The 21282-nt window shown below is 42.9% G+C and overlaps 1 protein-coding gene across 1 annotated transcript in view; it reads left to right on the forward strand.

Annotated features, from left to right (window-relative positions):
- Positions 1 to 21282, forward strand: part of TLL2 (tolloid like 2) — an 84970-nt gene that overhangs the window by 52261 nt on the left and 11427 nt on the right. Inside the window, exons 9-15 of the mRNA XM_053983220.1 lie at positions 3597 to 3721; positions 7504 to 7619; positions 9556 to 9658; positions 12443 to 12559; positions 15970 to 16115; positions 17049 to 17244; positions 20561 to 20686. Of these exons, the coding sequence (XP_053839195.1) occupies positions 3597 to 3721; positions 7504 to 7619; positions 9556 to 9658; positions 12443 to 12559; positions 15970 to 16115; positions 17049 to 17244; positions 20561 to 20686 (929 nt within the window). The remainder of the gene's footprint in view (positions 1 to 3596; positions 3722 to 7503; positions 7620 to 9555; positions 9659 to 12442; positions 12560 to 15969; positions 16116 to 17048; positions 17245 to 20560; positions 20687 to 21282) is intronic.

Raw genomic sequence — 21282 nt, forward strand, 5'->3', positions numbered from 1 at the left:
GTCTTTGTGCAGTAATTGAACTGAGCACTAAGTGCCTCTGTAGGCTGATTGTGCTCTCACCACACAGAAGCAGTGCTGGAATAAGCTTTTACTTTGCCAAGACCTGTCTTGACATCTGCTCCCCTAAGGGAGCAATGCATTGACCAGCCAGAGAGACCGGTGGGTGTATGCACCTAACCTCCCCCACCTCACCGAGGTTTGCCAGTGCTGTCCAATTGCAACCCAAACTGACAAAAGCACAGAGTCCATGAAGATATTAAGTTCCATCAAGTCATTAAGATCAGTGGCTGGGAAGGGGAGAGAGTTCTTGTTTGGGCCTGCATTGGGTGTATTAAAACATTAGCAGACACCACAAAGTTGATGTAAGATGGTGTGAGCACCTGACCAGTAGAGATGGGATGTGTGAGTGAGCAGAGGAAGGACACAGAGTCATGTCTGTGACTTACTCTCTTATAGCAATTCTTACCTGGCACTTAGTACAAACTTGTTTTTAACTTCAGTCAATATTGATGATAGTAAATCCTTTGGTGCTTGCCGTGGTCAAATGCTGCTGTAAATCCTGGGCCATTTTTATTCTAAACTTTATACCTAGGACAGAAAGGTACAGCTTTTCTGAGATTTGATGAGTCCTAGCAGTGGAAATTGTTTCCAGTGATACTTTTGAGGATTGGTGTAGAGTCATTCTTTTCCATTTCATAGCAAAATATTCCTCTCATTTTTGTCTGTGGCTAATAGAAATAGGAGTATGGCACAAGAGACTGTAATGACATCAGGAACAAGTTATTACCATTGGAATTTCTGTTCTCATCTATGTTGGAAATTTGCCTGTATTGCAGAGTGTGGCTGCAGGCTTTTATTTCCTGGTGCATTCTTTACAACATGGCAGCAATCTAAACTGAATGTTGCTGTATCATGAAACAATTTCTTTTACAGCTGTTAAGTCCTATAAATGGCAACTTAGCAAGAAGAAAGTTTAAACCTCCCCAAAGCCCTAAGCAAGTAGCTGGTTACCTTAATTCAGTAAGTGGCTTGCTAGTAGATGTGACAGCACAGTCTGGAGTTACAAAACATGACCTCTGCAAAGGTCGTGTTCAAATTAGGATGTAGGTGCCTCCATGCCCAGAAGGCACATCTTGTATTTGCAATGCACTGTCCTAATCCTGCACAAGACATACATAGATCCTCCACATGTTTTACTGCATGAAGAGTTGTGTTGTCTCTCTTCTGCACATGGAGATGTAAGGTAACTGCCTGGGGCTGGGTCCTTAACCTGCCTTGAATATCTGCTTCCTTGAGTGTTGTTTAGGCACCTGTATTTGTTACCCTATCTACTGGGACATAAATGTTTAGCATCTGTTGAGATCAGCTGATAATTTCATAGCACTGGCCTGGCACTTTGCATGTTCAGGGTGCTGTGCAGATGCTAATGACTTGTGCGAGTCTCTTGTCAGACTCTGTTGTTCTTAGCTGGTAGGAATGGTGGGGTGTTGTGCTTGGCTTACAAAGGCATTGGGCAGCTAATGCATGTTCTGCCCGTGCCTGGACAGCAAGAGAATGGGGCATCCAGGATTCATGGGTTCTTCTCCCACCTCTGGGAGGAGGTTCAGATATTTTCCTGGGAGGAGAGTTTAGATATTTTACTCAAGCAGGGTTCCAGTGTTAGACTTCCTGAGCTGCTCTGTTTAATGATGTCTGTTAGTTGTTTATTAACTTTTGAGTCAAAGTATTTGCACTTCTAGAGACACTCACCAAATGTGCAACTTTACACTCCAAGTGTTTTTAAGCAGATGAGGATGAGACTTCTGGGACCTGTGTGGTTTGGGCCAGACAGATTCTCCTGTTCTTGTTCCCTTTGATGGCAAAATGAGAGAAACTGTACTTACTGCTCTGCAGTTGGGAGTCGTGTTCAGCAATGCATTTGAAAGGAGAAAAAAGCAATTGGAGGAAAAAGCAAAACCAAAAATCTTACTGCCTCAGCATAGAGTACAGCCTTCTAGAAGAAAATGTGTTTCGCAGGTAGCAAGGATAGTTTGAAGTTATGGGTTGTTTGCATTGTGTGAGCAGTGCCTGAGGTATACACTACGTGCAGAAAGCTGAGGGCTGTGAGTGCACAGTTGTGACAGCTAGAATGGGAAAAAGAATCAAAAGTTTGCATGTGCAAGTGGTGGTTTTTCTATTAAACTCTGTCATTCTTCCTGGTCGAGCCTGGAGATCTGCCGAAAGCATTTCAGAGGCCACAGAAGTATGTCCCTGCCAAATGCTGAGTTCTTCTATGAACTCCTGAGGAGGCTTGAAAATTTACTATGAGCGAATTGACCTGTGTCTATGCTTGTGGTGATTCTGGAATTGGAGGATTTATTTTCAATACATAAACTTAAATAAATTCAGCCCAAGGCATGCAGTTGACATTTAGAATAACAAACTGAATTTATAAATTGAAATTTGAGGGTCTCACTTCTGATCTTGTAAGTATTGGTTTTGGTGATAATCAGGATTTTTTCTACTGCTGAAAAAATGCCAACGTCTCCCATGCAACAGCTGATTCCAGTTTTCAAAACAGATTAAATTCCTTTCCCTCTATTTCTTTCTTCAGTTTGAATATTTACAAAACAATTTTCCCCCTTCCCTCCCCACCTCTGGACTAGGCAGCACTAAAATTAATGCTTCTGTCTTGATTTCCTATTGGACTCTCTGGGCAGTTATATCCCGTCCTTCAGAAAGAGCAGTCTGCCTCACTGAGCTGATGCTGAAGGTTAAACTCAGTGTCAGCCTTGGCATCCCCAAGCCTGTCTGGCATTCAGGGGTCCAGTGAAAGGTTCCTGTGGACTGAACAGCCTGGCTGCAAGAGCTTGGATTTTGCCAACCTGGAGTTCAGGTTTCTGATTCCCTCCCTCCTTCCCTACAGTCCTAATGCTCCCTTGGGGTCTCTTTTTGTATAGCCAAGCTCTTGCTTGGCTACATGGACTGCATTTTGATAGAAGTGAGGCCTGAGCTTAAATCCTTCACTGGACTGAGATCAGAAGTGCAGTAAAGAGCTCCTAAGTGTGAAGCACATGGAAGAAATAGTAGCAAGTAAAAAGAGGCAGAGACAAGTGGAGTTACTAGCTTGGAAACTCATACAGAGAAAAGGTAGAGTGCATGATCTTTTCCTCTTGTCTGTGGCAGCCCCAGTCACTGCCAGCCCAACCCCATCTGCTACTGGGAAAACTCCCCTTCCCTCTGCTTCTTTGGCTTAAACACCAGATCTGTGGTCCTGCTGAGCCAGATGTGCCATGAAGTGTCTGCAGGAATATTTCATTGCTTTTTCTGATTTATGGCAAGGAATGTGCTACCTCAAACAGAGGCAGCAGCAATTTTGAGATATCCAAGAGGAATTTGGCTTGGCAGACTTGCTTGTACATTTGGAAGCTGTCTGCTATAGTGAGAAGGCTGTCTTGAGATAGTTAGCAGTTATTAGGAGCTGAACCACTATTGCTTGTTAGCATGGGATATATGGCCAGGGGGATGGGGTGTGGGAGGCCTGCCAGCTCTACTTTCTGTTCATTGTGTCACTTTCCCTACTTCACTGCTCCGTGTCTCTCTGCTCTTCCCTTTAGAGGAGTTTTCCTCGACACCATCCTTCCCCGTCGTGATGACAATGGGGTCCGGCCAACCATTGGTCAGCGCATTCGCCTGAGCCAGGGAGACATCGCTCAGGCAAGGAAGCTGTACAAATGCCCAGGTAAATATGGCTTGGGGAGGTGGATCCTGCTTTATCATGGACACATGGTTTATGTGGAAGGCACTGGAGTTCAAGAGCACCTTAACGATCCCTTTGAGGAAAGAGACTTGGCAAACACAGACTATCAAATGCTTGGGCTGGAGCCGTGGGGGAGAAGTGAGCATGCCTAAGATGTGTCTCCTGTTAGTACTTTGCCAGTATTCTTGTTGGGTTTAGGGCTTCAGATCGGTCCAGTGTAGGCTCTATTCGTAGAAAATTAAACCGATGTACAAGGCTACGGGCAGAGTGGGGACTAGGAGTTAGCAAAATGGTGGAAAGATGTCTGGTAGACTGAGGCCCTGGAAAGTGGTGGATAGCTGGTGTGCAAATCCACTGTTTTTCTGTATCCAACTACAGGTCAGAAAGTATGAGTCCATAAGGGTCTAGAATTAATTTTGAGGGCTTCAGGGTCTATGTGTTTGAAGATTACTGTTTTTAGCTTTTAATGGGTGGTATAACTTTTAGGTCTGTTAGTTCTGATTAACATTTTTTTCTTTTTCCCTCATCATTACATTTTTCTTTTTACACTCATCATTATCTCTAAGTTGATTTGGGTTGAATAAAATGTTGTTCTTGCAAAATTATCTCATGGATTAGTTTAGGGGTTAATTTGTTTTGCACTATGTTTTTTGATTGAGTCAGACATAATCCAGCCAGGCTTTTCATTCCCATAGCTGGAAGAATCAATTACAGATTTAGATTTCTCAAGGCAAGCTGAAAAGCCACTTTGGCCTGAGGTACTAACTAAACGCTACAAAGCAACTTTCTTTAAAATGAGGACTCTTCTGTGAGTCTCAAGTTTTCCATTTGCGAAATAGAACTTTTCCTACTTTTTTTTTTCACAAACCTTTACCAGAGCTTATTGCAGTTCAGAACATATTAGGCAGCAAAATAATTAGAGATTTAAGCCTACTAAACTTTTTTTTCAAATATCTGTTGTTCTGCTTTGTTTTTTTTTCTTTGCATCAAAATTTATATATAAGTTGCATCTTAGAGAACAGAGGTGCAATATATTTCATGACATTAACATCTTCTGCCATTTGAATCTGTAACTTGAGAAGTTTTCTTCCTCTGCAAAATACAAAGCAAAAGAATTAAAACCAAAGGACTTCATCTGTGTGTTCTAGCAGGGTCTGAATGAGACTTTAGGATGAAGACACTTTGTTCAGCAGTCAGGCAGAGGATTTTAGTGTAAAATGCAGCAACATAATTCAGAAGTTGAGTGGCAGATGGCTTCCCTTTTACAAAGAGAGTCTCCATCTGAGAATACCTAATAATATCTCCAAAAAAAAGAGCTAGTATGGTGGAGGATGAGTTACAAGCATGCACTGGAATCAGCCAGAACAACTGCTGTGTCTGTTGTAAGAAACAGGGCTCTCTATCTCATTAGACTGGAGCTCATGTGCCTGCTACAGTTAGGGCTTGCTTAGCTTGTCCATTCTAAAACCCTGCTGGTTTAAATTGCTCTTAATTCTTCAAAGCTTATACCTGCTGGGTTAAAGTTAGTGCCAAGCTAAGTGAAATTAAATGAAATTTGCTGAAGGAATTTCTGGAAGGCAAGATGCAGTCTGCTACATAGTAGTTAATGCTAGATTTGCTATGGCTGCAAAGTTGAGGATTTGATGGCTACAGTGACTACAAAAGCTTTTAAACAGCTCTGATCCTGCTGTCTTGTGCTGTGCTAAAGAAAAAAAGGCTTGTGTAGCTGTGCTAATTGTGCAGGAATGGTTAAACAGTAAATTCAGAATGGTCCTGCATTATATAATTACCTCCAGTTCTCGGGCATTTTCAAAAAGATACAGTGTACCAGTAACCAGCTGATGAGCTGTAAGTGCCTGTCACCCAACTGCTTCATTTACAAACGAGTTCTGAAGCATTCACCTTACTGCTTTGCTTTTCACCTCTGTTCCTTTCTACCTGCTCAGTTTCTTGGATCCCAGAAGTATTGAACAGTTGCTTTATTGGACCTCTTGTCTTTTTCCTACTACAGTCATACTGCTTTTTAGAGTTCTCTGCAAGAGGTTGTGCTCTCCCCACAAAGATGCATTGCTCACAGTCGTGCTTCCCCTGCACTGCCAGCAGTCTCTTTCCTCCATGCTGCAAGGCCAGCCTGCCACAGTGTCTGGGGAGTTTCCTCTGCAGGGGTCAGGGAGGTAGATAGGTCTCCTTTCATATTTCAGCAAAGTGGTCCTTGCAAGTAGACAGAATAGTACCTGTTCCATAATTACAGAGTCTTGCCAGTCTCTGTGTAATTGTACTCTGGAGAATTAAGTCTGGAAAACCTTCACTGTGGTTCAGCCGAGGGCAATAATCTCATATCACTATGCTCATGTTGTGCATTGTTTCCTGGGATTTTGAGCTCCCTTTATCATTTCATGTTTGTTTAAATATATTTTTGAGCAGAGAAAAAGAACATTTATTTATCCTGGTGAGTTGTGAATTGGAATTCCCTATTTATTAAAAAAAATATTAAAAAACTCCTTTCTGTGTCCCCACATTTCTTCATTTAGTCTGATCTGTCAAGCTGTGGATCAAACTTCCTTAGGGAAATTAAGAAATTCCGGATTAGGTGACTCCTTCTCCCCTGCTTGAACATATTACACTTCAATGGAACCCGTCTCTTTTCACCTCCAACTGCACACCTGCCCATCTAAATGTAATCATGGCTGCAAAATTACCCTGTGATAGCATCAAGCAGAGGAACAACCCCTGGCATTTCCGTGAGAAAGGGAAGGCCTTGTTGGCTATTTCAAAGCACTGCTGCTCAATCAGGGATTTTTGGGGGCTGCGTTACAGGTCCAGGGGAGCTTTGTAATATCACTTGGTTATGAAATAGGAAAAACAACTGGGAAGCAGGCACAGGCAAGCCAAGGTCCTTGCTCCTTGCAATTGGCATTTGGATGTGTCTACTGGGCACTGTCAAGGAAATGGGAGCCTTGATATCTGTAGTCCTCCCACCCAGCCAGTGAGGTGCTCTGCAGATGTGGATGGTCTCTCCTTGTTGCAGCTCAGTCATCCTGTCTCAGAGAGCAGAACTACAGTAGTCACAGCTTTTCCAGATGTTGGAAGCTGCAGTTCCCTAAAGGATCGTATGCATGTGCATATTCTTTGCTTCCCAAAAGTCGCTCCGGGATCTACATTTCATCAACTGCAGCAGGCCACAAAACAGGAAGTTGAAGAGCAATGGACTGCTGTGCTCATATTTTGTCCAGTGTAGTGGCCAGGAAGGTGCTGGGCAGCTGAAACATGAGGGTGATGGAACTGGTCCTGCTTTTGTTAGGATGTTTTAAGCCCAAAAAAGACAATTTACAATGGTAACTAAGGAGAACTTCATTGAGCAGCTTGTAATGAAGTAAAACCAGATTTGCTGGCAGCAGTGTGGGGTTGTGAGGTGGGGTGGGGTTAATATTTTGCATTTGATTAGTGAATGAGATATTCCTCAACTGAAACCTGAAAGTGCTAGCATGTGGAAGGATGATGAAGGAAGAAAGGTTCTTTTTTAGTAGCTGTTTAATCTCTGTCTTTGCACTGATCATCTTCTATCCCAGAAATTCTGATAAATTTCACATCACCCCTTTGGCAAGGCTTCAGGTGGTCAGTGACCTTTGGCCAGTACCATGAACGAGCACTGTTGAAGTACCAGCCACTAACCTGCACACAGCCACCATGAGCAGTCAGTTTGGTAGCCCTGATGTCTTTCAGAGTCACTCCTTTTTGATAGATTTTTTTCCCCTCTCCTGCAGCTTGTGGAGAGACCTTGCAAGATTCAACAGGTAATTTCTCAGCCCCTGGCTTTCCAAATGGCTACCCCTCCTATTCCCACTGTGTCTGGAGGATCTCGGTGACCCCAGGGGAGAAGGTAGGTGCCACAGCATCACAAGGTATACTCTGCACTTCCCTCATGTGAGGTTTTGCCTGTGATGACAGTTTTAGAACCTGCCAGATCTCTGCATGCCTGGTGTGCAGGAATGGAGCCTGGTAAAGCTCCTGAGCACCACTCAGGAGAGAGATGGAGTCAGGAATACACGATTTTGAGTAGAGAAGTGGTGATGCTGGAGCAGAGCCCCTCACATATCTGGGCTGTGTGTTGATGTCTGATCCTCCCCCTCAGTTTGAGACTAAACCCTGCATGGACATTTCCTGCCACCTGTTAGCTTTGGCAAGCACACATTCCAAAGCCAGTCAGATGAGTTAGATAAAATGTGCTGCAATCTGGGGTCCTGAAGGGAGCTGAGGAGCCGTGAGTGACATCTGTGGCCTGCCCCTGTCATGCAGGCATAATGTCCCTGTCAGGGAACTCCCACTTCCCGCCTTGAAACGCCAAGCCCCGCTGCACATCAATCACCCACCCTGTCCACTGTCCTCCCAGCTCCTTTTGTTTTATTGATCTTCCTGTAGAAATGAAATCTTTCCTTAATCCAGCAACACCAGCCCTTCAGGCCTGTCACGCCATACCAGGCTGCAAGAATGAGCAGCCCACTCCTTGGCAGAGTGACTTTGCTGAGGATCACCCTCAAGACACGCTTAAGACTCAGACTCGGACAAAGAAGCGCAGAGCTCGTTTGTTTTGCAGCAGCTGCCTGGCTCCGGGACCTGTTTCTGTCACCTGCAAGCCCAGTCCCATGCCATGCTGAGCTCCTGCCACCAGCTGCAGGGAGAGCATCGCTGGGGCGAGAGGGCCAAGAGCCGTCCAGGTTTGACAACTGTAGCACTGAGAGTTTCGTGCTGTCAGTATTGCTATAAACTCTCCCTTTGCTTCTCAGCCTCTTCAGAGTTGTGTCGGGAAGGACCCAGCATCTAATTAATGCTGAACGTTAAAATGCTAACGTTAAAAAAGGAAGTAAATACTTGATTTCAGATTAAATGCTTCATTTTATCTGTTTAACTCAATGCAGTAGTTGGTGCAAATTGTTTCCCTGAGGTGTTCGTTCAGAACAGATATTGGGCTTACAGCATTCATCTGCTTAGAAACAGGTGGATCTCCTTTTGCTGTCTAAAGTCAGAATACTGCAAAAAGGTGAAAAAAGTGAGTGACATCATTACAGACTGCACTCTGCACACCCAACCAGTACTTCAGGGGAGAACATCCATTTTAACATAAAGACATTTCTGTGACTATGTTCAGATTGTGGATCTAAAGGAATTACATGGGTCAAATCTCACCAGAAAAAAAATATAAGTACACACCAATGGTGACCTCCATAGGTGACCTCCCAGACCAAGGCCAGTGATCCATCTTAGTGAGGAAGGAGACCAGAATAATAACATTTTAATGCCAAGCTCTGTTTGGTAAAGCCACTGAATGCAATTGCATCACAGTGAGTCTGATGGTCAGAATGTGGAACCCAATTAGCAAAATTAGATATTTTTTACAAGTGTGATTTATATTCAGATATAGACCCCAAACATGTGTGGTTTGTGACACTGTTTTTCTCTATGATTTTCACATTTCTCAAAACCAAAGGGTTTAATTTTAAAAATCCAAAATGGGCTTTTATTAAAGTAACATTTTAGTAACTGAGAAGTATTGAATTTGAATTACAGAGTTGATAGTAAAGGGCTCTCTGCTGTCATATGCTGTCATACACTGAGACCTGTCATATGCTGTCATACACCTTGAGAAGCCTTTCTTTTTTGAGAAAAGGTGGTGTACAAATCCTACAAATGGCCCAACTGTCTTTGCCTGCATACTCACTTAGGCAGCACTGTAGTGAAAATTAAACATGAAGTAATCTGTAGTCTTCTCTTTAAAGTAACTCCCTCCCCAAAGAGAAATGTGCACTCTCTCCTTTCAGATTATGTTAAATTTCACATCAATGGACTTATTTAAAAGTCGCCTTTGCTGGTATGATTATGTGGAGGTGCGTGATGGCTACTGGAGGAAGGCTCCGTTACTGGGTGAGCAGCTATTTCATTTTAATTGTATTTGTGTATTCTTGATGCTTTGGAGAGTGGGTGGGGGAAACAAACAGAAGCATACTTTCCTTTCGTTGGGAGGATCTTAGGTCCTGCCAGTGCACTGGCCATCCCTTAGTGTCTCCATCCAGAGATGTCAGTGTGCTGTATTCACTCCCAATGATCCATGCTCCAAGACCTGTGGTCACAAAGGTTTTATTCCTTCCTTTTGCTGCTTGAGAAATGAGGCAGGGAGGGAAGTGAGCCAGGGTCCTGGCTGAGACTAAAAATGTGGTCTCTGGAGTTTTGTTATTGCTCTTTCCTAAGTCCAGGGAAGAGCTGTCAGGCAGTGAGAATGAAGCAGCTGCTCAGCTCCTGACCCAAGCTCCTGCCATTATTTCTCATGAATTTGTGTTTACAAATACACACTACTCTGTACTTCGAGACTCTGTATTCCTAGCAGGGAACTTGCTAGACCATGCCATGTCAAGTTGTGCAAGGACTCCACTCTGCTTCTGCTCCCAGAGATCTCTAGAAGTGCAGCTCCTCTGTGTCCTCCCTGCTTCTCTGCCTCCTGCTATCATAACTGCAAGTCTTCTGTCACCTTGAATGGTTCAAGAGTCCCACCTACTTTGCCCCTGCCTCTGATCCTGACCTCATCCCCTAAGCTCGGTGTCCCAGACATGTAAAATACGGCACTGCAAACAGCCCCTTCTGCCTAAAAGGAAAGAAGCAATCAGGTTGGGCATCATCTCCAGCTGTGTTAGAGGTGCTGCAGCACAGGACTGGGCTAGTGAGCACTGGGTCAGAGGGTTTAGGGAGGCTTGGGTGCTCTCCTTGCCCCACTGGACATCCTAGCCCTGGTACCACGTGAGGTGCTGAGGCTGAAGCCATGCTGCTGCCTAGGTTTCAGTGGGCCTACCTTTCAGGGCAGTTGGCAGCTGGTTTTACTGTTTACTGCCTATGTTGGGGTTGGCAGCATATACTGCTGTTCTCTGCTGCATATGTGTCAGGTAACATTGCTCCAGCAGCTGCAACTTAGCTCCTCGTTATTTTTTTTTTCTGCTGAGTAATTTAAAGGTACTTCAGAAGCCAAGCACTCCCTTTCCCCCTAGTGCAGGTGGACCTGGGAGTGTTTCCATCTGGAAGGAGACGCTGCATGAGTGGCCATGGTTCCCGCATGGGGCTGAGCCCATGAAATTAGGTCAGAAGAGGCAGACAGACGGCAATTCAGCAGGGGGTGAGGAGGGGGATTAGTGTGAATTGTGAAAGCACGGGCTTCTTGTGGAGAGAAAAAATACATGTGTGCTGCATATTTTCCCAAGGAAGTGTGTGAAAACCCAGCCTTTAAATGGTGTATAACTTTTTATGAATGGACCCTTTATCACACTCTGAGGAGCTTGCTCATTCTTGTTCCTCATCTGTGTTTCCTCTTCTTGACACCCTTGTTAAACTCCAAGTCTAAATCCAGGAGGAAGTTGCTCAGTGACCCTAGAGGAAGAAGCTTTGCAGTGCTGATGCTGTTTTTAGCATCCCCTTTGGGAGTGGAGATGGGGGATTCTATTGATATGCTGCAGGGCTGTCACACTGCCCCAACAGCACTGGGCAGGTTAGGGGCACAATAGTAGCTGGGTGAAGCTGGGTCCAAGATAATATTTGGATGGGTGACTCTGCAAGAAAAAAAAGCTGGTAGTGAAACTGTTGTTCCCAGCCAGTTAATGGGAAATATGATGCTGTCTTGAAGGTAAGGCATTAACCAGGTTTTTACCCAGTGGAAGTTGTTCAAAGATGCCTTTGCCTGGTGTTGGAAGACCAGGATCCCTATCACTGCTGTCCTGACTGAATTCAACATGAAGAACTGCTCTTTGCCTCTGTCAGATTGTGACTGGGATTCAGTTGGAAAGGGTGCCAAGACCCTGTTGAATTCAGTGTATAACCCTGCTGGTGTCAGCTGAAGTAAAAACCCGTGTTTGCTCTGCGCAAGCTCCTGACTCCAGTGCAGGGCCCTGCCTATCAGTGCATACTTGGTGCTTGCTCTGTTTCTGTGAGGAGCTTCTGGCCTTAAGAGAGGAGCACTAAATTGGAGTTGTTGAGGTTGTCCAGGCTGCAGATGCCATCTGCAGCTGTTCTGTTTCAGGATTCATTCCTACTGGCAAAATTTGGGAGTTTACCAGTGCTGATACATGCCAGAGAGCTCAAAGCTAGAGCAGTCATGGAGCAAAATGGCTCCTGGTCTCTTTGTCTTGAAAGAAATTAAATGATTGCAGAAGCTTAACTGGGATTTGTTGAACAGAGAATGAGAAGTGATTTTTTTTCTCATCAGCATGGCCATGTCCTGCCCTTGGTTTGACTTGGAGTATTCACTCCTGGGTGCAAAGTGCTGAAGGAGTTTTCAAGGTTTAGCAGGTAGAAAGGACATTCCCTAATGCCACATCTCTAGAAGGACAGGGGGATGCTTCCCCACCATGGTAGCTCATTTGCTCAATTACATGATCAAGACAAGAGCCCTTTTGAATTTACCTGGGCAATAGAGGTTTCATCTGTAACTGGATTCTGCTCTCAGCTGAAGAGAACTTTAATTCACTTAATTACGGAAAATAATATTAATTAATTAAGGGGGGACACAGAAACTTATTCAAAAGCACAACTGATGGGAGTGAAAGGATGTTTAAACAAGCACACTCCTTTACCAAAGACTCTTTGCTTCTCAGAGTCACAGGTGCCCGTTATGCTGTGCTGTCCTCAGGAGATTGTAGAGATCTTTATTGTCACTTTCCTGCCTTCTAGGTAGATTTTGTGGTGACAAGATTCCTGAACCAGTAATCTCCACGGACAGCAGGCTGTGGATCGAGTTCCGGAGCAGCAGTAACATCCTGGGCAAAGGCTTCTTTGTGGTCTATGAAGGTACAACCCTTAGCCAGAAGTCTGCATTGTACGGAGCAGACGGAACAGGATGCAGGGGTTTTATGGGATCAGCAGAAGTTCAGCTGCACTGTGTGGTTAGATATGGCTATGCCCTTTTTTTTGTGGGAATTGGCAGATTTTGTGGCTTGTTTCAGTAGACAAGGCATGGATTTTCCAACTAGATTATCACATTTTGGGGGGCACAACAAGATGGGAACACAAAGCAATAGCTTCCATACTTAGGCCAGGTTCTGTTTGCTCTAACCAGCCCCTGCAAGCAGCGATGTGTAGAGCAAGAGTTTCTTTCAGTATTTTAACAGGCAAAGTTCTGTTTGGGATCATACATTTTATATCACTTAATACAGATTATCTTGGGGTGTTTTTGTTTGTTGGGTTTTTTTCCTCAAATTCAAAGATTAGTCTTTTGTTTTCCTTTGTATGTTTTACTTACAGAAAATTGGAAATTAGCATGTCAGACTTTCTAGAGGTCAGGTATTTTAGAAACTTGCATAGCAGTGAGATGATGAAACCACTTCAGAGGAGGAACAATACTACCACAGTTATTAAAAATCAGTAACTTCCCTTTTCCATACATGCCTGGTGTTTTTTTGCAGTAATGATTCTAAAATGTATTAAAAGCCCTCATTGTTTTCTGGGCAGCAAGCATTTTTCTTAGAAATACCAGTGTTATCAACAGTATTGAGGTTGACTGTATTGATACCGACATTGCAAAAATCTTCTTTCTTCAGCCACAGGAACAAGCATAATACTTGAATCCCAGTGCCCAAGTGTCCCATAAACTCATGAATAATGATACTAACAGAGGGAAGTGAAGCAAACATGGGACTGTTGGGGAAGTGCAAATAAAGCATAGGAGGATTTCACAGCACTTTGGGGCTAACAAATCTGTTTCACAGGAGAAATATCTGGTTTCTGCAGGAATTGTTGCCCCAGAGACAGAAGTAGCTTGCCTGATGTTGGGTTTTTTTAAACATCTTTCCTGAAAAGCAGCTGTTGCCTGGACCATGTGGTTTGTAACACCCCCTTTATGGTAGTTTGCTGGAATTAGAAGTGACCAAATTAGTGTGTATGGCATCATCCTTCATATTGCTAAATAGTATTGCAAAAAAAATTTACATTGGCTGCATTCCAAAGTCACTTTGCAAAGTGACTTTGTTTTCCCTTGACAATTTCCCATATTTCCTGTTGATTAATAAATGATCCCTAAAGATTCAGTAAATATGAGCTTGCTTCACTTGATTTTTGAATAGAACAACTGAAGGTAGAATGTGCATCTAGTAGTCAAACAAACTCCAAGTTCATATTTTCCTGCCTCTTCAGGAGTGGCTTTTTATATAACCCTTTTCTGCAAGAAATTTCCCATTGTAAGACTGTGAAATCCATGGCTATGCCTGAGAGCAAGCACAGAGTATGACTGGTGTGAACCAGACACAGTGATGGCTCATTGCACAGTCATTCTTATCTCTGGATGATGAAGGCAATGTTTAAGCTTTGGATATCTCAGCCTCCTCTCGTCAGAACAGCAGGTAGAGAGATTATCTACATATCTCTCCATAATTTATTTGCTAAAATAGGAGATTTTCCAAAAATCTTCTTTAATCCCTATTTCCCTCTTAAGCAAGTTCTGATAAAGTCTGGTTTCTTTTGCCCTTTGGAAAGTGGCTTGCTCAGGTGTTTTGTGACTTCTGTGCTTAGGCAATAAAGGTAGTTTTTATTTCCAGGAGGGATTGCATATAAGTGTTTAATTTTCTATCAATTTTTGTCCAAAGTCTCTGTTGCCGTTAGTTCCTCTTTTTCTTTTGAACTCCTCCTTCAAATTTAGCACTGTTGCTCTGTCTTCTGCTTTAGTGACAGTGCACATGAATGCTCATGCATCTGAACTTTTCTGGAAACTCTGGGTGAGGACTGCTTTTTTGTTTTGGATTCCTCCAAGTCTCTAAAGTTTTCAGAAGATGGGAGGAAAGAGGCAGAAGCATGCAGCCACATGACAGTAGAATTACTTGATCCTAAATGCCAGTTTATGTAGTGGAAGTGTCCTCTTTGTTCAGTCATTCTGTTCCCTTTCTTTCATGAGATTTAAGATGGGAAGATGGTGGTTTTGCCCTACAGCACTGCTGACAGCCCCAGATGTGCCATCACTATCATCTTTGCAGGCTCTATGCATAGATGTTCTTTCCATTTTGCAGTAAGGCTCTTCCAGTTATAGTTGACACTCAGCTGTATGTCAGTGTCAACTTCTGTAGTGGATAGAGAAAATATTATTTGTTGGCTGTCAGTTTCATGGCTCTTAGAAAAAAAAGTCCTCTGCTCTTGAAGGCCTCTTTCTGTTGGGTGGGGGAGACAGTTCTTTAAAGGGTCCTTCAGAGGTTTTCTCAAGCACCGCTTGTAGCTCTGAATATATGAACTCAAATTGCAATCTAAATTGTGCTCTGCAGCTGATTTTTTGGGTGCAACTTTTTGGTCCTGCTTTAGCACTGATTCTGTAAGAAAGAGGTTAGCTGCACTAATGAAGCAGTGCTTTTAACTCGGTTACATTAGCAGCTTACAATGCAAGACCAAGACAGCGTTACCCATGCAAGCAATCTGCAGGACACTACCTGGAGACCCATATCTGAATTGCTAATGCAATGCCTTGTGGGAAGAAGCCAAGGGCAAGGATGGTTGATATCTGACAGGTGTCATTGCAGTAGCATCTCTCTTGTACTTTCTGCTGGTGCTCTTTGTTTCCGTGACTTTAGGCGCAGCCAAAACATTCATGTGTTTTGTAAATGTGTGTGGTGCATCATGGGTAACACAGGTTTTAGCCTGTCATCTTACTTTCATTTTTTACATAGTCTTGCAGGTAATTTTGCTTAGCTGCTGTTGTCTTCAAGATCTTTACTCGTTTTGTATTAAACTAGATTTCCATTAAATTTTCTATTTTGGTATTTAAACTTACTCTTATATTTGGCACTAAAACTTCATTTTTCACGCACAGCAGTCAGCCTGATGGTCTGGTAGTGAACAGCTCAAGTTGAGCTTGTTAATATTGCCATCGTGTGGCAGGATTAGACTCGCAACTTCTCTCCCCCACAGCCTCACCCCAGCTTTTCTTGGTTCTTAGTGCTGGTAGCGGGTTTCAAGCAGATATGCAGGTGAGCAAGAGTATGAATAACACAAATTTATAAAAAATCTCTGTCCCAGTGAGCTCACCTTCTGAGGACATTAGGACAGCAAGATAGGAGACATAAGACAAAATGCTAGATTTGTAAAAATGTGTATGACTTGTGTGTTGCCTTTGTATAGCAAGCAATACTGAAACAGATTTGATGAGAAAGGTGTGTACAGAGTGGGCTTTACCTAGAGAGAAACTTGCAATCTTGTGAGTTTGCTGTTTCTTTTTTATGAAGCTATTTGCGGTGGAGAAATACACAAAGATGCTGGCCAGATCCAATCTCCCAATTACCCAGATGACTACAGACCTTCCAAAGAGTGTATCTGGAAGATCACAGTTTCTGAGGGTTTTCACATAGGAATCACATTCCAAGCCTTTGAGGTGAGAAATGACATTGCATATTATATTACAGGTACTATTTTGCCTTTACAAACCCTTTAAAATGAAGAAGAAAGTAATAATAATAGTAATAATAAAAAATGCTTTTGAATACTTCAGAGTACTATTTACCTTACCAGATGTTTGCTCAGAGATTTTGATTTTTGAAGTTCAAGACATGCTGAGATTTCAAGAACTGTTACTCTAGACTGAAGGAATTAGAAGGGACTCAAAAGTGTTGATGATGTTAGATAGGGACTCACGAGTCCTTAAATTTTCACTCTGGTCAAATGGAAGTAAATGATCACAATCCAGGCAAAAAACCCTTGTTGGTGTCACTGAGACTTGTCAGATTGTAGGGTGTGACTCCCCAAAGAAACATCATGTTCCCAGATGGCAGACAGACTTTGAAGAGGTCGCAAAAAGTTTTCTTCTACTCATTATAGGATGTCTTACACTCTTAGCTACATGCCAGTGATCAGTCTCTGGTTGCTGATGTTAAGTCACAGACAGGAGTGGGCAGGACCTTGGTTGGTGCATAAATCTTATCTATCCCACAGGCTCCTGTGGCTTGTGTATGCTCACCACGCTTGTCCTGTAAAGGGCTGACACTACTATCTCCCCATGGCTATTCCTTGAACCTTTTTGTTTGTAGCTGTTCTGCACTGTTCTTACAGCTTCTCTTGCAAGAGCAGTTTGTAGATAGTCAGGGACTGGGTTTCACTGCAGGATAGCCACAAACAGTGGCAGAGCTGAGATGTGCCTTGGCTCGAATGCAGTTTGAACTGCAGAAGAGCTCGCTGGCAGCCACAGCAAGTACTTAGTTGTAGCCAGTTGTCCGGGGAGCTGGTCTGGGGCCAAAATCTCACTGTGTCACTAGCCTGGGTGGAGGAGCTCTTACTAGTGAAGTACAGACACACACTTTTCCTATTGCAGATTGAGTGGCACGATGCGTGCTCTTACGACTACCTGGAGATCCGAGATGGCCTCACTGAACAGAGCCCACTCATCGGCCACTTCTGTGGCTACGAGAAGCCAGAAGACATCAAATCCACTTCAAACAAAGTATGGATGAAGTTTGCATCTGATGCAACCATCAATAAAGCTGGCTTTGCAGCAAACTTCTTTAAAGGTATGTGATCTAATACCTCTCACAGTCAAAGCTGGGGACAACTCATCCCTTAAGCTACTGCCATCCACCAGTCAATTAATTCTATCTATCAAGTCACACATTATCATTCTATCTACGTGTACTTAGGATTTTTTGGAACAGTTTGTTTGCAAATATTGAATTTATGTACAAATTGCTTTGAGACTGTAGAGGAGGTTGATGCTGAGGCAGAAACACCTCCTCCCTCATTAGGACAGAACTCAACTCTGCTGGGCTGGTGTCAGCATAAATGTTGCACAGCTGGATGGAATGTCATCTCCATTTAGCCATACCAGAGAACACTGACATTTCTAAAGAAGTACTAATACTGCACAAGGAGTGTTAAAAACAGCTCTCTGCTTAAGTTCTAGTCCAAAAGAAACTTCTGGAGAGAGGGTAAATCCGAATGCAAGTAGAGTCTCAGTAAAAGAATACTGAGACCTTTAGGAGACAAATGTGTTCCTAAACTGAGATTCTCTTCAGGAAGATGTAAGGCTAAGATTTTTCATTTTTTTTCTTTTGTTTTTAAGAGCTGGACCCTAGAAATGGTCCTTTACCAGCATGCTGGTGACTTGATAGAGGCAAGAACCAAATATCTAACTGCTTGGGAAAATACCTGTGGAGCTGCTGGGGGTCAGACAGTCATGTTTATCTTAGGTTCAGTGGCACTTGTACAGAAATAATAGTTGCCATGCCAATATTTGGATTGCATAAGTCCTTTATTTATTTCTACCTCGACTTTGTCTCATATTAAGAGTGTGATGGTCCATTTAGATTTCTCAAATTTTCAAGAGAATGTACTCTGTGAATTAAACTTTATTTCATGAACTTAAGACTTAAAACAAACAAACATGTCAGGGCTCAATCCCCTTGGCTCAGACTAGTCTATCCTATGAATTCACTTATTCACCATTCAAGGCATAAAATGTCATAGTTTATAACCCATAATTCTTAAACCATGCACTTAAGTGGGAAAAAAAAAAGGTAAATAAAATTTAATTCACAGATTATATTCACCCATAAATTTGAGAGGTCTTAATGGACTGTGACAAAGGGTGATTGCAAGATCACTGGCAAATACTGTCACATTTGATCTCAGTCCCTGGACAGGCCTCACAGTACCTAGACTTCCGTGTTTAAATTTCTCAAGTTACATAAAGGCACAGAGAATACTTCTTCCAAAAGATATTTTGACCCTTTCAGGAGTGAACAGTGCAGGCTGACTGTGGCAGAGATGTCTCTCAAGATTAGCACTACATGGAGACACAGCAAGTCATTCTCTAAAATCTGCGTTTCACCTACAAGTTTGTAGGGGAAGAAAGTTATACACCTAAACCTGAAGTGCTTTCTCTGTGATACAGATAGTCAGAAATAAATTTGTTTCTTTTTTTTATTTAGTGTCAAAATGTGTAAACTTGTACACTAGTGCAGTTGGAGACACAGGTATTTTCTGTGGAGTTTTTGCTGGCAGACTAGATCTTTCAGTGTCTGCTTGGATTTCTCATATTTGAACCAGAAACCATGTAGCTTGTGGATGGTTAAAGCATTTTTAAGTCCATGCCAATAAATTCAGCTGAGGAGCAAAGTGGTTTTGCTTGAACCAAGCATCACAGTAGTCATAGCTGCACAATTTCCAGCCAGCTTGCGTTGTGGGCAGAGCTGATGTCTGTGTGCAAAAGCTGTGTAGACACATGTGCAGGCTACATGTGGAGTTTCAAGCTGGAATCTGAAGTCTGCAGTCTTTACCTCCATATCCAGGGGATTGTGAGACACTTCATGAGCAAAGGGAGCAAATTAGATGGCTCTGTAGGCACTCTTCAGACTGCTTCTCATAGCTGATTGAGCAATGGGTAAGCTTTGCCTTAATAAAGAAGGAAAGGAATAGAGCTTCGATTAAATGTCTTACAACACTGAAAGAAAATAACTCAGCCTAAAAAAATCAGAGTTAAGGGTGGAATTGAATGCTATGCTTTGTAAGACCATGCAATGGTAATGTCTAAGTTTTCAGAGAAAATAAACCTGCAATCAGCTTAGAGGGTAAGCCATTGGTCCACACCCAAGAGGCATTGCCAGGAAGATAGAGCACAATTACCTCATGTCCACCCAGTCAGGTATAACTCATGTGATATCTCTAGGATTGTTCTTGTTACTTATCTTTGTTTTGGCAACAAATTGTTTGTATCAATGAAGCCTGTTTTTATATGGTTGAAGTGTTAACTTCATCTACCTGGAGCAGGGGAGAAGAAAGAGAAGAAGCAGCAGGGTCATGTACTGCCTGTGGCTCCCCATCCCCTCCTGCCTTTGCAACCGGTGACTTTGCTAAAGGGGCTGAGTGTAACTTGTAGGGGCAGAGGGAGAGGGGCTTGGAGTGAAGTTGAGCTGGGAAAGGGAAACAGAAGGATGTTTTCTGTAAGTGTTTTAACGTATTTGTTTTCAGTTTTGGTTTCCTCATACCTAAACTAGCACTCAAATATTTATATTAATTGGCAGTAAATTAAGTTAAATTCCCCAAAATTGAGTCTGTTTGAACAGAACAATAATTGGTGGATAATTTGTCTGCTCAACCCAGAACTTTCTTGCTCTTAGTCTTCCTGTTTTCTTCCTCATTCCAGGGGATGGCAGGCCAGGGAGTGAACCAACAGCAAGGTGGGAGTTTGGCTGCCAGCTGAGGCTAACCCACCACAGCCATGTTAATAAAACCATCTATTAAGTGATGCATGTGGAATCAGGGGTCAGGGTGAGAAGCCAGTAGCTATCTTTATGTTAAAATGTCAGTTCAGATTGTTGAGATGTGATTGAAGAACCTGACTTCAGAGTCTAGGACAGCAAGAGTTCATGTGCCTGTGAAAAGGCAGAATACTTGCATGTCCTGCCAGCTCCTTTGCAGCACCCTGTTCCATGGGATATCACCTCCCTCAGCTCCATTACTGTGTGTGCCATAATGGGTTGGTTCCTGGTAGCTCAAGTTACTCAAAAGCATGAGGAATTTAAAACAAACAAAACAAAAAAAATGGCATATGAGAACAAAAGGCAATGAAGTCTTTACAAGATACAGTGTTTTCCTGCTTCCTGCTTGTGGCTAGAAAAAGCACTGTTGGCTACTAGCAGTAATGGTAGTCCTTTATGGTTCTGGAGTTAGGAGTGTTTCAACACTTGTGAGCTTTGCTGCAGTGCCCGCTCCACAGTCTCGGCTCAGCAGTCAGGGCTCTGTTCCTTCTGTCCAGAAGGGTTGCATGAGGAATGTCAGGGTGTTTGGGTGGTCAGGAAAGTGCGACTTGCTCTGTTTTTCTCCTGACAGAGATGGATGAATGTTCTCTGCCGGACAATGGTGGGTGTGAGCAGCACTGTGAGAACACACTGGGCAGTTACAAATGCACCTGTGAGCCTGGCTACGAGCTGACAGCTGATAAAAAGAGCTGTGAAGGTAAGTAACCCACAGATTGAGCCATCTGACTCTAGGAGAGGTACTACAGCTATAAATGGACTTGAACAGTCTTGGAAGTGATTTTCCTTGCCCCTGCAGCCTCTTTATTTCACTTCATTTTCCCGCAACTGCTTATTTTATTTTTGTTAACATCTTCCATTGAAAAACAAGTTTTGGTTAAAAAAACCCTGAAAATTCTCTGATTTATACTGCTAATCATCCCTAAAGCCAGTTGTTCTTCATGGCCAGAGATTGCTGTTCAGACCGAATCTCCCACAGTGCAACATAAGGGAAGTAGGCATTACAACCTAACCATTGAGTGGCCCAAAAGTATTTCAATCTAACGCTGAATTTGTTTGTTTTTCATAAAGGAATTCACTTCATATAATAAAATAGCAATGTTTTGTCTGCATGCAAAACAGGCTTTTCCACACTGAAGAGAATTTTCCTCCCTTCCTCTTTTATGAAGGAAAAAAACCCCATGTCTATAATAGAAGGTGTTTGTGTCAGCTTTCTAGAGAGTTAATCTCATGTAACAAGTGTTGCTTCTACCAACAAGACAGCTGTTGGTGTGCTAAGAATCCATCCATTGTTCT

Source organism: Vidua macroura, chromosome 8 (assembly GCF_024509145.1).
Source record: "Vidua macroura isolate BioBank_ID:100142 chromosome 8, ASM2450914v1, whole genome shotgun sequence".
Lineage (NCBI taxonomy): Eukaryota > Metazoa > Chordata > Aves > Passeriformes > Viduidae > Vidua > Vidua macroura.